This window comes from Clarias gariepinus, chromosome 12 (genome assembly GCF_024256425.1).
Source record: "Clarias gariepinus isolate MV-2021 ecotype Netherlands chromosome 12, CGAR_prim_01v2, whole genome shotgun sequence".
In the NCBI taxonomy this organism is placed as follows: Eukaryota; Metazoa; Chordata; class Actinopteri; order Siluriformes; family Clariidae; genus Clarias; species Clarias gariepinus.
In genome coordinates this window covers 5,203,831-5,221,456 of record NC_071111.1, presented here as the reverse complement: position 1 = coordinate 5,221,456, position 17,626 = coordinate 5,203,831, and the positions used below count along the sequence as shown (strand labels likewise).

Here is a 17,626-nt window from a genome sequence, read left to right as displayed (position 1 = left end):
GTTTAACATAGAGCTGGTTATGATCATCTACAATAGAGTTTCAATTCTACACAATGCTGACATTTCTGTCTTTACTCTCTTCACTGTCCTGTTGCTCTTCCTGTAGTTTTTGCTGAAATAAAGCTGAGTTTTGGACGTTGTCTGTTCTTTTATTGGAGTTAATAGTGATGATCAGTGTGATGAGAGAGTGGGATTAGCTGTAGATTCAGTGCTGTGTGTTGTGCTTCAGTGAGTTTGACTGAAGGAAGTTGAACATCTGGTGAAGTTTCTGTTCTATTCTGGGAGAAATGAAACTATTCAGTCCTGTTCATGTAAATCTCACTTACACCTCACTGCTCTCTCCTTAAGACAGGATTAATATGTAGACTATTATTCTTCTTTCATCTCTATTATGTTTAAAAGCTCAGACTTTTATTGATATCTGACACATTAAAGGTCATAATTACAGTGTGGTACCTTTTTACTGAATCAATTAATCCACCTCTATAAGAACTTTAACACACATATAACACACCACACACACTCCTAGTCCTGTTAAGGGTGTGAGGTAATTTAGTCTTTTAGGAACATGTACAGTGGAACCTCGGATTACAAGCATAATTCGTTCCAGGAAACGGGCTCGTATTCCAAAACACTCGTAAACCAAATTTAATTTTCCCATAAGAAAAAATGGGAAACTCAAATTATTCGTTCCACAGCCCAACAAAATAAATACACAAAAATAATTAACACAAAATATAAAGTAAAAATAAAACAAATTAAGGTGCATTTTACCTTTAAAAAAAGTACAAATAAACGCACACAGGCGCTCTGTGTGTGTGTGTGTGTGTGTGTGTGTGTGTGTGTGTGTGTGTGTGTGTGTGTGTGTGCGTGTGTGTGTGTGTGTGCGTGTGTGCGTGTGTGTGTGTAAAAAAAAGCGTTTTACCGCCGAGAAGGATGTTGAAGAGACGAGTGAGCTTACTTGCTCTCCAATGCAATGGCCGGGAGTACTTTATTTTATACCCACAGTCAAACAAAAAGCATGAACAGCACATTCACATGAAGCCTATACCTCCAATTCAGTCTAAGCATGAACCAGAGCACATTTCACACGTCACACACACACCACCCACAAACAGGGCCGAAGCCACTAACCCAAACACCTTTCCCCCACATGGTAAACACACTGACATTCCCGCAAGGCATGCTGGTCGTCAGCCGCCGCCCTGCCCACGCCACTATATATTATATAAATGACTAAATGAGTGAATAAAGATCAGGGACCCTGTTGTGAGCAGCATTTTCTCACACCAGCATGAGTTGTATCTGACAGTACTGATCCTGAGCTTATTCACATGTGGTCTACTAATTTTGTCCCATAGTCCACGTCCACTGAAACCATCTGGAATCCCACACTGATGCTGAGATACCTGGTGTATATGGAGTTTAGGAGCTTCTCCAGGTTTCTGTATAGCTTTAGGAAGAAAAGTTATTTTGTGATTGTAAGTTATAATTAACCATCCTGTTACAGTAATATTTTATATAATACATAGTGAAAAACACGAAAGTGTGCAAACCACAAATATAAAAGCACTTTTCCCCACATTCCTGCCTTCCTGTGTCATTTACACTGGTGGAGATTGTGGGTAGGTAAGGCAGACCCCGAGTCTCGTCGTACCCTGCAGCATTTTATCTGACACCTGCTTAAGATGAGTATTCACTTTGAATGGCTTTTACAGCAGCTCACACAGACTAAAGATGGCAACAGTGAAGCTCACACTAGATCCAGCAGTGCAGGGGTCAGGATGTCCCTCTCTCCAATCCTCAGAATGATCCCCAATGTCTCTTAACAAAGTTTCAGCATCACTGTTAATGCAGAAATCTGATGATATTAAAAGCAAGTCATTGTGTAGCATCAGTGTTCAGGTTTAGATTATTAACATTTATTAACACTTTCTGAAATATCTAGTACTGATTAGCCCCCAAAAGTCATACCATTACAACACAACCTATTGTGCCACCTGGACAGCTGAGGCCCTTCGGGGCATGACTTCCTAAAACCTGTGGGGACAGTGCAGGCATTTGGCAGACGCTCTTATCCAGAGCAACTTACTTTTTTTTTTATCTCATTATACATCTGAGCAGTTGAGGGCCTTGCTCAAGGGCCCAACAATTGCTCAAAGGGCCCAACAGCAACAGGTTGTGGGGTTTGAACCTGGGAACTTCTGAACTGTAGTCCAATGCCTTAACCACTGAGCTACCCCTGGCCCACTCACTTTTTTGAGTCTACTTGTGTGTTTATAGTATGCGGATTAAATTTGTGTTTTTCCCTTGCTCCCTTTCTGTAAGAGTCCTTAAACTAAATCGTGTGGTTATCCTGCCTATTCGCTCGCTTCTGCATTTGGGTTTACCATCCATGCTACAAAGGGCTAATCGCTAAATGTGCTAATTCTTCTGATCATTCCGGTTAGTTCGTGACAAAACTTCACTTACTGTGTTCAGCAGATTCACGTTACAGATTTCAGATTTACGTCCACCGCACCAGCCAGTGGCGTATGTCAGAGCAGCTTTTTATATGCTATAGGGGCCGTAACCGGGGGGCGGCCGCCACTACACAGACCTTGTCACACCAGGTGAGAGATGCTATTGCCCTCACTTCGCCTCTAGGAATTAGGGCTCATTTAACCAGGGGGATCGCCTCATCTATTGCGCTGGCAAGAGGTATTCCTCTGCAGCAAGTGTGTGACGTGGCAGGTTGATCCTCTCTGCACACATTTGTTAGATTTTATAGTCTAGATGTTCATGCTACTCCGGACTCAAGGGTCCTCGAGTCAGCCTCCCAGATTGTCAGCCTTGTGCGCACACGCTACACAACCTTGGGGTCCAGACACTTGCAATGCGGCGGCGTTGGTATTCTCGTTCCCATAGCGTTTTTATGCAGCATCGAGTGTAGCCCGTGAAAGGAAACGTCTCGGGTTACTTTGCTTTCCTGTTCCCTGAAAAGGCGGGAACGAGATGCTGTGCTCTACTGCCTGTGTGACTGGATGTCCTTTCAGACAAAATTTATCTGAGGAATGTTTCTGGTTCACTCCTATTTATAACCTGCAGGTGAGCCTTATCAGATGACGTCACATGACCAAGGTTATATATGTCAAAATTTGGCGTGTTTGATACACACATGCTTCACAACTGGCAACACAGAAAGATGCTCCCATAGCGTTTTCACGCAGCATCTCATTCCCGCCTTTTCAGGGAACAGGGTTGAAGCGAAGTAACCCGAGACATTTTATGATGTACTCAACCCTGTCAAAATATAGCCCCAAAGGTTCACTGAGAAACATATTTGTATAACTGAAAGCATATTTCAATGCAAGTAGTGGTGTAGGTGTAAGGGTCCGCCACTAGAGGCCACTGTTTTTATTTTGTAGTTTTTGTTGGCCGACTCAGTTTCCCAGCAGGCACCTCGGTCAGGTGATGCGAGTGCACACCTGAACCGAGGTAGCCATCAATCAATCTTTAAATAGCAGTTTAGACTGGGAAACTGGGTCGAGCATTTCTGGTACCACCACTGTCATTTATGTGGGCATTTTGGTTTGTTCTGTTTTATCTGTTTAGTTTGTACTTTGATTTTAGTTGTGTTGACTTGGGTTCTCTTATTGGCAATGTTTCTGTGTATCTTGTGCGTGTCTGTTAGTGGAGCTGATTCAGTCCTGTCCTCCTGTGTTCTTGTGTTTAGCTAGAGCAGGTAAGTAGTTAGGTGTGTGTGTGGCTAGGAGCATGCTTCTAGCCATAGCCCCTCTGTGTCTCTAGCCGTCCTGTGTTTCCTACCTCCCTAGTTGCCCAGTGTGCCTAGCCTTTGATGGGTCCCCTAGCCTAGCCTTTGATGGGTCCCCTAGCCTAGCCTTTGATGGGTCCCCTAGCCTAGCCTTTGATGGGTCCCCTAGCCTAGCCTTTGATGGGTCCCCTAGCCTAGCCACTGGGTATCCTTCGTCTGTGTTTCTGTGCCCCCATTCCCTAGTGTGTGTTAAGCTATTAGGTAAGTGTAGCTTAGTGCATGTTGGGGCTAAAGACATGCTTAGCTAGGTGTATGTGTAGCTAACTGCCATGGTTAAGCACTGCTTAACCATGTTTAGCTAAAAGCCATGCCTAGCTGATTGCCATGTCTTTAGCCCTTGTCCCGTCCCTCTCTTGGTCTCTCGTCTCTAGTCTTTACGTGTCTCCCGTTCCTCTCTAGTGTCTCCCGTTCCTCTCTAGTGTCTCCCGTTCCTCTCTAGTGTCTCCCGTTCCTCTCTAGTGTCTCCCGTTCCTCTCTAGTGTCTCCCGTTCCTCTCTAGTGTCTCCCGTTCCTCTCTAGGGTCCAGTTTCAGCTCCACGCCTCGTTTGTGTCCTGTTATGTGTTTGTCCCCCTGCCTGTGTCTCGCCACAGGGCGTGTTTTGTGTCTCCCCCTGCCTGTGTCTCGCCACAGGGCGTGTTTTGTGTCTCCCCCTGCCTGTGTCTCGCCACAGGGCGTGTTTTGTGTCTCCCCCTGCCTGTGTCTCGCCACAGGGCGTGTTTTGTGTCTCCCCCTGCCTGTGTCTCGCCACAGGGCGTGTTTTGTGTCTCCCCCTGCCTGTGTCTCGCCACAGGGCGTGTTTTGTGTCTCCCCCTGCCTGTGTCTCGCCACAGGGCGTGTTTTGTGTCTCCCCCTGCCTGTGTCTCGCCACAGGGCGTGTTTTGTGTCTCCCCCTGCCTGTGTCTCGCCACAGGGCGTGTTTTGTGTCTCCCCCTGCCTGTGTCTCGCCACAGGGCGTGTTTTGTGTCTCCCCCTGCCTGTGTCTCGCCACAGGGCGTGTTTTGTGTCTCCCCCTGCCTGTGTCTCGCCACAGGGCGTGTTGTGTCTCCCCCTGCCTGTGTCTCGCCACAGGGCGTGTTGTGTGTCTCCCCCTGCCTGTGTCTCGCCACAGGGCGTGTTGTGTGTCTCCCCCTGCCTGTGTCTCGCCACAGGGCGTGTTTTGTGTCTCCCCCTGCCTGTGTCTCGCCACAGGGCGTGTTTTGTGTCTCCCCCTGCCTGTGTCTCGCCACAGGGCGTGTTTTGTGTCTCCCCCTGCCTGTGTCTCGCCACAGGGCGTGTTTTGTGTCTCCCCCTGCCTGTGTCTCGCCACAGGGCGTGTTTTGTGTCTCCCCCTGCCTGTGTCTCGCCACAGGGCGTGTTTTGTGTCTCCCCCTGCCTGTGTCTCGCCACAGGGCGTGTTTTGTGTCTCCCCCTGCCTGTGTCTCGCCACAGGGCGTGTTTTGTGTCTCCCCCTGCCTGTGTCCTGCCAGAGAGCCCCAGTTAGCACAAAGTTAAGTATTGTTTGAGTTTGTTTGTTCCTTTGTTTGTATCTTTATTTATACTTTGTGTTTACCCTTAATTAAAAGACTTTTTTGGTTACACCACCCCTCTGCCTCTATGCCTGCTCCTTCTGCCCACGGCGTTCAACACCTGCCACAACACCCCGTTCATGACAGTAGGTAGGAGATTAATTTGGTTAATACTTTTAATTTGTATAATGCTGTTGGAACACTGTAGTTTGCAAATTTCATTTGCGTTGATGAAATTGTCCACCTCAAAATCAAAAATACGTATTTTTCTTGAGGGCTATTAATCTAGATTGTTTTGGTGCAATTTGCCAGGTTTTGAAAATATTGGCCATACAGATGTATAAATGTATAGATGTATTATGAGACTAAATGGCACTAGGGTTGTGATATTCAATCAGATGCAGATGTTTTGTGGGGATCAATCCAAGCACTGGCTCCAAGACCACTGTCAGAAAGGCTGTGAGTAAAACCAGTGGACAGATGGTACAGATGAAGAAGCAGGCCATGAATGGAAATGTCTGCAGTCTCCTAAGGGGGTTAATGGACTTTGATTGGCTGTGTTTGTAGGTGTATGCACTTTTCTGTTGCCTTTATGTGTACACACAGTTTTTTTACATTAGACACACATGCATTCACCCACTCAAGTACAGAACAATTACATACACGAAACACAGATTTTCACTCTTATACCAATAAATGTAATACACACATTCATAAACTCATACACAAACATTACACATGCACAAAATTCACACTCAAACACAAGCATTGCACGCAGATGTAAAACTTTTAGATCATTTTGTGGAACACACACATACACTCTGACACACACACACATACACTCTGACACACACACACACACCTACACACATATTCTTACTCTCTCTCACAAACAAACTCACACACATATTCACATATAAAGTCTAATACAAACTGTCATTTACATACAAACATTACACGTGCATATTTTAGATAACTCCTTTGTGAAAGTAAGAATGCATCTTCAAGTTCCTGTTCTTGTTGATTATTATATGCCAATATACTGTATATATTTAGATTAGTCATGTCCGGATAAAATGTCTCAGTGCTGAGTTTCTTATTCAGAACAACTGACTCCAATTCACTCACTCACACACATTAACATTACATACAAACCAGGACAAAAGATTACACACACACACACACACACACACACACACACACACACACACACACACACACACACACAATTGCACTACCTCATGACTCTATATGCAGTAATATAACTCAGGATGTAGAATGCAGTATATGATATTTGCTTAGTTTTTATTTTAGCCATGTTCAGATTTAAGAGATTCAGATTAAAAAATTTTCAATGGTGAATTACTATCAGAACATTTGGCTGAATAGTGAGTCAGATATAAATAAAGGAAAAAGAATCTACCTCATTGCTATTAAGGCTGTTTGCAATACAGTAGAATGTTTCTTATTTTCCAGTGTTTACTGGCTTGGTGGATCTTTGTGATGTTTTGCCCATTTTACAATAAAATACTAAAAGTACAATGTGTTCTTTGTTCTGTATAGGTCATGCTATTTTAAATTACTGTATTTTTACAGAATTCTTTTGTTACAGAAGACTCCAAATATTTTTACAGTACTTTATAGGCAACTGCCGTTACCAGGTTATTACTATAATTAATACAATTACAGTAAGTTAATGTAAATACAGATTTTACTATTTAACTGTAAAACATGACATTACAGTGGATTGCTCTAAATGAGAATTACAGTAAAGTACAATAAAAAGTAAACAGTAAAACCCTGTAATTTTTTACACAGTAAATAACAGATTTTCTGACATAGTAATGTACTGTGATATCATTCATGGTATATTACCATGAATTTACAGTTCTTTATTGCCAACTTTTTGCCAATAATTTACTGTAAATTTCAAAAGCAATTTTTACAGTGTACTTTTATCAAACACATATAAATATCTATAATAGCTACATAAATAGATAAAGTAAATACTGTGTGAATTAGAATAAATAAATAAACACAATTCTATCACTCATTCTCTATAGCACTTATCCTGTACGGGGACACGGGAGCCTGGACCCTATTGCTGGGCCCTCGGGGCCCCAGTTACAGTTACCAGTTAATAAGGGTAATACATTTTATCCAAAAGCACACACTCAAACACTATGGGCAATTTGTAAACTTCTATTAGTCTAGGGTTAGGGTTAGAACATTTATATGGCCCCTAACCAGGGGCTCGAAAGTTTGACCCTGGAGGTTCAGGGTCACAATGAACCCTCATGATGCCCGAAATACATTTTACTTAAGATGAAATAGAAATAAAAAAGTGATGGTGTGTCAGTGTCATGGATATTAGAAAATGGTTTGTTCACAGAAAGTAATATTGGTGAAGTGTGAATAATGATACCGTAAATGCATTAATGTCAGCTAATGTGTGTGTGTGTGTGTGTGTGTGTATGTGTGTGTGTGTGTGAATGTGTGTGCTGTGTGCGGACAAACTCTGTCAGATTGATTCTTCTCAAAGTTGGCATTTTGAGAAATGTTTTTTCAAGCACACAAAATAGTATTTCCGATCTCTCTCTCTCTCTCTTTCTCTCCCTCTCTCTCTCTCTCTCTCTCTGCGGATGCGCTGGGTGTGAGTGAGTGTGCGGAAGGCTGTCTGGCATCCTGCCAAGCTTTTGCAACATACTGTCGAGTTTTTTTATTTATTCATATTTGGTTTATGTTATTAGTTAAAAAACAAAAGTTAAAAGATTATAGTGAGAGAGAGATAGAGAGAGAGAGAGAGAGAGAGAGAGGCACCATGGCCTCTGAGGCTGGAGGAGAGACTTTGTCTCTCCAGAATGGCACCAGGTGTGTTGTGAAAGACGGTGTACTGCTGGAGGAAGTTCTGCTAGCGATGGGGGAGCAGATCCGGTGCCAGAACATCTACTCTGCCTCCCGGATGAATAAAGCAGCGGTAGTCTTCCTGACTAAAAAACACTCCAGACAACGACAACAAAAAACGGGAACCTGATGCCGGTACAGTGTTTAGTGCTGACAGTGACCACGCCCCCAACGTCTGCACCAAAACACAGCAGCCGCAGACCAACGCACCACCACAGACACCCAAAGACAACACAGACAACACAACAAAACCAGGGAGAAAACGAGAGGAAAACGCGCAGTCAGACTCAGAGCACCGCGGTACAGGAGAGTGAGGAGGCCAGGTGCAGCACCGCACACACACCTGCAGGCAGGGACGTGCAGGTAAACCTATTCCTTCAGCTGTCCAAAACGGAGAGGAAACAGGTAGAACTGAAAAAAACTGAGACAACAGGTTAAAAAAAAAACAAATCGTCACTCAGAAAGAAGGAGAAAAAAATGGACAAAAGCTGAAACCAAACCACAAACTGTAAATAAAACTGTAAATTAATGGACAAAAAAATCTAAAAAAAAGACTTGTTAATAGTAGGGAAGTGGAGTGGGGGGTTCAGTGGTTGTTTTTATATATATATATATATATATATATATATATATATATATATATATAAAAATTGTAAATATGTAAATAGTGTATGTCTGCATCTGTATATATATATATATATATATATATATATATATATATATATACAGTGGTGTGAAAAACTATTTGCCGATTTCTTATTCTTTTGCATGTTTGTCACACAAAATGTTTCTGATCATCAAACACATTTAACTATTAGTCAAAGATAACACAAGTAAACTCAAAATGCAGTTTTTAAATGATGGTTTTTATTATTTAGGGAGAAAAAAAATCCAAACCTACATGGCCCTGTGTGAAAAAGTAATTGCCCCCTGAACCTAATAACTGGTTGGGTCACCCTTAGCAGCAATAACTGCAATCAAGCGTTTGCGATAACTTGCAATGAGTCTTTTACAGCGCTCTGGAGGAATTTTGGCCAACTCATCTTTGCAGAATTGTTGTAATTCAGCTTTATTTGAGGGTTCTCTAGCATGAACCGCCTTTTTAAGGTCATGCCACAACATCTCAATAGGATTCAGGTCAGGACTTTGACTAGGCCACTCCAAAGTCTTCATTTTGTTTTTCTTCAGCCATTCAGAGATGGATTTGCTGGTGTGTTTTGGGTCATTGTCCTGCTGCAGCACCCAAGATCGCTTCAGCTTGAGTTGATGAACAGATGGCCGGACATTCTCCTTCAGGATTTTTTGGTAGACAGTAGAATTCATGGTTCCATCTATCACAGCAAGCCTTCCAGGTCCTGAAGCAGCAAAACAACCTCAAACCATCACACTACCACCACCATATTTTACTGTTGGTATGATGTTCTTTTTCTGAAATGCTGTGTTACTTTTACACCAGATGTAGCGGGACACGCACCTTCCAAAAAGTTCAACTTTCGTCTCGTCGGTCCACAAGGATTTTCCCAAAAGTCTTGGCAATCATTGAGATGTTTTTTAGCAAAATTGAGACGAGCCTTAATGTCCTTTTTGCTTAAAAGTGGTTTGCGCCTTGGAAATCTGCCATGCAGGCCGTTTTTGCCCAGTCTCTTTCTTATGGTGGAGTCGTGAACACTGACCTTAATTGAGGCAAGTGAGGCCTGCAGTTCTTTAGATGTTGTCCTGGGGTCTTTTGTAGCCTTTCGGATGAGTTGTCTCTGCGCTCTTGGGGTAATTTTGGTCGGCCGGCCACTCCTGGGAAGGTTCACCACTGTTCCATGTTTTTGCCATTTGTGGATAATGGCTCTCACTGTGGTTTGCTGGAGTCCCAAAGCTTTAGAAATGGCTTTATAACCTTTACCAGACTGATAGATCTCAATTATTTTTGTTTTTATTTGTTCCTGAATTTCTTTGGATCTTGGCATGATGTCTAGCTTTTGAGGTGCTTTTGGTCTACTTCTCTGTGTCAGGTAGCTCCTATTTAAGTGATTTCTTGATTGAAACAGGTGTGGCAGTAATCAGGCCTGGGGGTGACTACAGAAATTGAACTCAGGTGTGATAAACCACAGTTAAGTTATTTTTTAAACAAGGGGGGCAATCACTTTTTCACACAGGGCCATGTAGGTTTGGATTTTTTTCTCCCTAAATAATAAAAACCATCATTTAAAAACTGCAATTTGTGTTTAATTATGTTATCTTTGACTAATAGTTAAATGTGTTTGATGATCAAAAACATTTTGTGTGACAAACATGCAAAAGAATAAGAAATCAGGAAGGGGGCAAATAGTTTTTTACACCACTGTATGTATATATATATATATATATATATATATATATATATAAAAAACTTAAAGTTGTTTTTTTTCTTTACCGTTTAACAATAAAGTGTGTTTAAAACCTTAAACCTCTCTCAGTCTCTCTCTCTCTCTCTCTCTCTCTCTCTACATGCACTGGGTGTGAGGAGAACACATGGAAGTCTGTTTTTTGTCTTGCCAAATTTATAAAGATTGTTTGTTTTATTTTCCCCCACATTAGTTTATTACTAAAAAAGATAAGAGTGAGAGTGAGCGGGGCACCATGGCCTCTGAGGACGGTGGGGAGACTTTGTCCCTCCAGGATAGAGTCAGGTGTGTTCTGGAGGACAGTGTACAGGTAGAGGAGGTGCTACTAGTGGTGGGAGAGCCGGTGGAGTGTGAGAGTATGTACGCTGCATCCCGGATAAACAACACAGCGACGGTGTTCCTAGTAAAAAAAAAAACCTAGTGAACACGCAAATGAAACTCAAAACTGGGAAATTCACCAGCCCCATGTAACCCATCCCACTTGGGTGTACGAGCTCCAGCGTGAAGCACAGGATGACTCGGTCGGGAAACAGCAGCAGCAATGCGGAAAATATCGAGTAGCCTGAGACAGGAGTGGGCCTTACACCCTCCCAGAGCAACGACACACCACAGTCTCACTCAAACAGGTCAGTCCTGAACACACCGACACCACAGAGAGAAACACTGCACTCGGCTCTGATAAACAAAACACAGACACAGCGAGTATAAAACCCGACGTCCCCACAGACACCACCAAGAACATTTACCCTGTGCCCAACATCTGTCCTGATACACAACTGGAAGAGGAAAAAATACAACTACTGGCAACTGATGGAACACAAAAACTACAGTTAGGCAGAAAAGACAGGACAAGACACACAACACAGAAATAACTGCAAAACGTAAAACCTGCAGCCAGTCACTAAACACCAGACTGCAGGAGAGTGATAGAGCGGAGTGTATCACCACACACACACATACACACACATATAAACACACACACACACACTTACACACACACACAAACACACACGTGAACACACACACACACACACACACACACACACATAAACACACACACACACATAAACACACACACACACACACACACACACACACACACACACGTAAACACACACACCCTTTTAAACCCTATTACCACCAAATTAATCCGATTTAAGCCGATTATGGAGTGATCAGGAAGTTTGTGGTTGTCCACTCTCATCATTCTCACAGGATAATTAATCACTAATGTGTATAAGTGAGTTAGTGTGGTGTGTTTTCTCTCGTCCACAGTGTGAATGATTGTGCTGTATCACATCCTCCCCCTTAGCACCTGCAGTCGCTCCCAGCTGCAGCAGTGCTTCTCTGTGCTCTCTCACTCACCCAGGTTTTTGTACCACGCTCTAACACTGTGTGTACACCCAGTTACTACTAATCTGATGTTCACTCTGACAGTAGTAATCTCCTGCATCTTCAGTCTGGACTCCTCTGATGGTCAGAGTGAAGTCAGTACCAGATCCACTGCCACTGAAACGAGCTGGAGTCCCTGACTGTAAGCTATTAGTAGAATAGATCAGGAGTTTAGGAGCTTCTCCAGATTTCTGCAGGTACCAGGCGAGGTCGGTACCACCATCTACTCTGCTGCTGGTTCTACAGTTGATGGTGACGGTGTTTCCTGGAGCAACAGTTTGCACTGAAGGAGTCTGAGTCACAGTCACCTGACCTCTGGATCCTGAAGAGAAACATAGATTGTGTTTCTATGCTGTAAAGTGCTGTAGAATTAGTATGAAATGAAGTGTGTGAGGCTGTGAGTTGATGTTAAACTCTCACCTTGAGTCCAGAGGGCCAGTGTGCAGATGAAGACGCTGATCAAAGTCATGGTTGCTGTGGGTGAAGTTGCTGAGCAGCAGCTCTCAGTCATGAAGTGTTAAAGTCACAGGGCTATAAACACTCACAGAGCACTGAAGCATGGGCTGCTAATGCAAAGTGTGTGTGTGTGTGTGTGTGTGTTTTACTGAGTCTCTCCTGGCGCCTAAAAAGCTTACCAAAGCACAGCGGACAGACCGAGCAACTCGCTTTTTCTATCACGCAACTTTACAGTAAAATAAAAATTTACAGTACTTTAATGGAATTTTAGAATATCTGTGTTGTAAATCCTTTTTTGTTTGTTCTTAGGAATTATCCTAATATTTTGAGACACTGATTTTTTTATTTTCATGAACTGTAAGCCGTAATCATTGAAATTAAAACAAAAAAACATTCCTTTTTTAATTTAATTCAAAATGGAATTTAACATTTTCACAATATTTTTTTAAATACACTGTAATATAAAATTGTGGCTATAGAAAGCATAAAGGGTCTACTTTTAAATGATGCAAATTACATAGAAAATAAACATCTTCAGTTTATGTAATCCATGTGAAACCAAGGAGAGGCAAAGAATGTCGCTTTTCATTATCTGATAATGACCTGAGGCAGGACACGTCTTTGTCTTCCCTGATGTGAATTACAGCATATGGCCTTTCTAAACAAAAAATGTCTTAGAACTGTTGAATTCCGTGAATGAGTGAGCAGAATGATCGTGCACACAAATGCTATGAATTTGTTTTGTGGTCTTATTTCAGTGATGTATATTTGTGTAGTTTTTAATAATCATGCGTATCTTCTATTTTCTTTAAAATATAAATTTGTACATAGGTGTGTCACAAAGACGAGAAGAGAAATCCGGGAAACAGGCAGGGTCGATAACAGGCTAGAGTAAACAAAAAAACACTTTGTAGACAAGACGCGAGAGACACGAATAAGACACTGCAGCGCCGAGTGGTTCTTTCAGTGTGCTTATAAAGCTTAGAGATAATTGAAAGATAGGGTTCAGGTGTCTCTGAGCGATAGGTGACCGAGTCAGGAGAAAAATCTGCAGTGGAGTTTAGGGTCTGGAGGTGCTGGGTTCAGCTAGGTGGCTTGTGACAACATGCTGCTCACATGTTACTGTAGCCCAGCTTGTGCTGAATACAGTGTAATCAAACTTGGATTACGAGCATAATTCGTTCTTATTTTCCAATAAGAATGAATAGAAATTCAAATGATTCGTTTCACACCCAAAAAAGAAATACATAAAAATAATTAATACAAAATATGAAGTAAATATCAAACAAATTACCCTGCACCTTACCAGGATTTAATTTAAAATAAATCCTGACAGATAAGTGTGTCAGTTTATGCGAACAGGCGCTGTGTGTGTGTGTGTGTGTGTGTGTGTGTGTGTGTGTGTGTGAAGCTAAAGTAAGAGGGGAATTACTAAATTATTAAAGTCTGTATGGAATGTAAGTGTGCATGAATGAAGGTGAGCAGTCCCTGGTGAACAAGCCGCGGGCGACAGTAACAAGGAAAAACTCCTTGAGATCGTAAAAGAAAAAAACATTAAGAGGAACCAGACTCAACAGGGAACCCATCCTCATTTGGGTGAAACAGAAAGCAGGAATTAATCTGCATTTAAACAGTGTGTTAGGTGGCAGGCAGTTTAGCTATAACAGTTGATGTTAATTGATGTAAATATGGAGTCCAGGTAGTTATTGGAGACAATTGCAATCTTGAACTTTTAAGTAACCACAGCCAAGTCAAGTCCTCAGAGAAACAGCTGTCAACACCAGTTAAGGCCAGAACCATCATTATGGTAAAGTGAAACCATCCCCAGGCACCAGACGCATTACAAAGAGACACACAGGGCATCCATGCGACGAGATCTCCAACCAGAAGCGGAGCACCAGGATGGGTCAGACAGGTCCGGAAGGCAGAGGGAGTCTGGATCACTGGCAGCTCATGTGTAGCTCGACAAAGATAGGGAAGAGAGAGAGGGGAAGATAGGGAAGAGATAGAGGGGGAGAGAGAACAGAAGAGGGTAGAGCAGAAGAGGAGAGATAACAGTTACTGTACGTATGGTCGCAGTCACATAATGTATAATGTGAAGGTATATTTAGTGTAGAGTGCAAGCAGAGACTCCAGCAGGACTAACTATAACAGCATAACTAAAAGGGAGAGCCAGAAGGAAACACAAACATGAGGGCTCCCTGAGATGTAAAGCAAACAATCACCTCACCGTCAACAAACCTGAGTGATCAATGAGAGTGGGGAAGACAGCATCTAAACATACCAGTTCACCATAATACTTTACGTCCATGAGTCCCCCAGATCTGCTCTTTTACCCAAGACAAATCTATTTATTAAAATGCTTGATTAAATAAATAAGTTTTTAGCCTGGACTTAAACACTGAGACTGTGTCTGAGTCCCGAACACTATTTGGAAGACTATTCCTTAATTTTGGGACTTTGTAAGAAAAAGCTCTGCCCCCAGCTGTAGTTTTCATAATACGCGGGACTGACAAGCAGCCTGCATCCTTAGATCGAAGTAGGCGTGGCAGATCGTAAGACACTAGCAGTTCGCTCAGATACTGCGGCGCGAGACCATTTAATGCTTTATATGTCAAGAGTAGTATTTTAAAATCAATGCGAAATTTCACGGGAAGCCAATAACGTGAAGATAAGGTAGGTGTAATGTGCTCGTATCTTCTGGTTCTAGTGAGAACTCTCGCTGCTGCATTCTGGACTAGCTGAAGCTTATTTATGCATTTAGTTGAACAAACAGACAGTAAGGCATTACAATAGTCTAACCTAGAAGAGATAAAAGCATTAACTAGTTTTTCTGCATCATTTAGCGACAGTATATTTCTTATCTTGGCAATATTTCTGAGGTGAAAGAACGCTATCCTGGTAATATTATCTACATGAGCTTCGAATGAAAGGCTGGAATCTATAATCCCACCGAGGTCCTATGACTAGAACTTCTGTCTTATCAGTATTACAGTTTTTTCTGATTGCTTAAACAGTAATAATGATTCCTGTAGCACAATTTCTAAAATTATTAATAGTTGTAGAAAAACTATTCACTGAGTTTGCAAAATTAAAAGCACAAACACTGCTTTGCACACAGTTTGCACTTTTATAACACACAATTTGCAAATGTATAAATACAATCTAATCCACAGCACTCCTTTTGCAGAACTGTAAACACAACTCAGTACTTTACACACAATTTCCAAATTATCAGAACACTCGTAAAACTATACACATTTATGGACATTTTTTACACTTTTTGTGTAACTGTTTGACCACACTGCACATGTGAAAACAGTTTTATATAATTAGTTCACTTTGCAATCAGCTTGAGCACTATAACTAAGCCACAGGTAAGCTTTCAATGTGGAGAACAATGGAGGGCAGACTGAGAAGAGTGAGAATTAGAGGAGGGCGAGGAAGAGGAAGAGGATGAGGACGTGAAGGAGCAGGTGGAAGAGGAGGAGGACAAAGACTAGGAGGTGAATTTAGAGGAAGAGGACAAGGAGGTGAAGAGGAAGGAGGAAGGATAAGAAGAATCAGAATTCCTGATGACATCAGAGCAACAATAGTAGACCATGTAATCAACCATGGAATGACCCTAAGGGAAGCTGGCCAACGGGTTCAGCCTAACCTCAGCCGCTACACTGTAGCAAGTATCATAAGGACATTTCGAAATGAGAATCGGTTAGTACAGTTACTTCATACTACAGTAAGTTTTCTAGTAGCACCATACCCTAATGAAAAACAATACAGTACTTGACATGTAAAAACTGAATTTGTTACTTTACAGAGTTGCTAGAAATCCAGCATCTGGGGGCAGACAAAGAATGTTCACTGAAGAACAAGAGACTCATATAGTCAATATGGTGTTGGCCAATAATTCCATTAGGCTGCGAGAAATACAGCAGCGCATAATAGAGGATACCATCACATTCCAAAACATAAACTACGTGAGCATCTCTGCATTATCTCGTGTACTGGCACGAAATAGAATAAGAATGAAACAAATTTACAGAGTCCCTTTTGAAAGAAACAGTGAGCGCATAAAACAACTGCGATATGAATATGTTCAGGTAAGCTATAATATCATTGGTACTGAATGTGGAAGTCCATCCTGTAGTGCTGTGTATGAACCTGCTGTGCTGCATTTGTTTTGTCTTTTCCAGAGAGTGATGGAGCTAGAGGCAGATGCCATGGGTCATGAACTGATTTATGTAGATGAGGCAGGTTTTAACCTAACTAAAACAAGGAGACGTGGCAGGAACCTTATTGGACAACGTGCTATAATCAATGTGCCAGGACAGCGTGGTGGTAATATAACTATGTGTGCAGCTATGAGTCAAAATGGTGTTGTGCACCATCATGCAATCCTGGGCCCATATAACACTGCACACATTATTACATTCCTGGATACCCTATATCATACACTCACTAATGTTCAGAGAGCAGAGCAGATGAGATATGTTATCATATGGGACAATGTTAGCTTCCATAGGGCTGCTTTGGTCCGCAACTGGTTCACAGATCACCAACTCTTTACTGTACTAAACCTCCCCCCATATTCTCCATTCCTGAATCCAATCGAAGAATTCTTCTCTGCCTGGCGCTGGAAGGTCTATGACCGTCATCCCCATCAGCGCATGGCTCTTTTACAGGCAATGGAAGAGGCATGTGAGGATATTGACCAGGCATCATGTCAGGCCTGGATACGGCACTCAAGAAGATATTTTCCACGGTGCCTTGGACAAGAAGACATTGCTTGTGATGTCGATGAAATTCTGTGGCCGGACCCAGAAAGACGACATGATTGATATTTTTTCTCTCTCTCTCTTTCAGTGAAATTGTATGTTTTTTTGTGCTTCGTTTTGATATGTATGAATAAACATTCATACTTACAGTAAGTAAAATTTGAATCCTTGTGTGTTTGTATGACAAAATTATGTCAAAAGTATTACTTCAAATTCACCTACCTTGTGCACAGAGAAAGCAAAAGCCAGATGTGTTTTTTATTTATACCATCAGTGTGTAGTTGGCACTTTGTGTGCTTATAAATATGATGGTTAGTGTTAACTGTTTGGTACAAAAATACCATTTTTACAAAGGTTTGTAGAGTTAAACAAGATGTATACTCTTTTGCAAGAGAACTAAAATT

General features: G+C 42.0%; 1 protein-coding gene and 1 gene segment (V, D, J or C); both read left to right on the top strand.

Moving 5' to 3' along the window:
- The window catches only part of LOC128534692 (immunoglobulin kappa constant-like), a 32,165-nt gene that overhangs the window by 1,499 nt on the left and 13,040 nt on the right, over window positions 1-17,626 (top strand).
- On the top strand, window positions 15,917-17,586 carry LOC128534595 (uncharacterized). Of its 3 annotated transcripts, XM_053509059.1 has the most exons (3): window positions 15,917-16,158; window positions 16,265-16,547; window positions 16,641-17,586. In XM_053509059.1, exons 1-3 carry the CDS (start codon window positions 16,067-16,069, stop codon window positions 17,283-17,285), a joined length of 1,020 nt encoding a protein of 339 aa, XP_053365034.1. In that variant the 5' UTR covers window positions 15,917-16,066; the 3' UTR covers window positions 17,286-17,586. The 3 variants fall into 3 exon arrangements, with proteins under 3 accessions (XP_053365034.1, XP_053365033.1, XP_053365035.1); XM_053509058.1 differs by having other exon boundaries at window positions 16,265-17,586; XM_053509060.1 differs by having other exon boundaries at window positions 15,917-16,183; window positions 16,265-17,586.

Excerpts from the sequence above, each read along its gene's own strand:
- LOC128534595 (XM_053509058.1), top strand. The coding sequence starts at position 16,067 with ATGACCCTAAGGGAAGCTGGCCAACGGGTTCAGCCTAACCTCAGCCGC. Across the intron at positions 16,159-16,264 it reads ACATTTCGAAATGAGAATCG|AGTTGCTAGAAATCCAGCAT; the intron begins GTTAGTACAGTT and ends GTTACTTTACAG.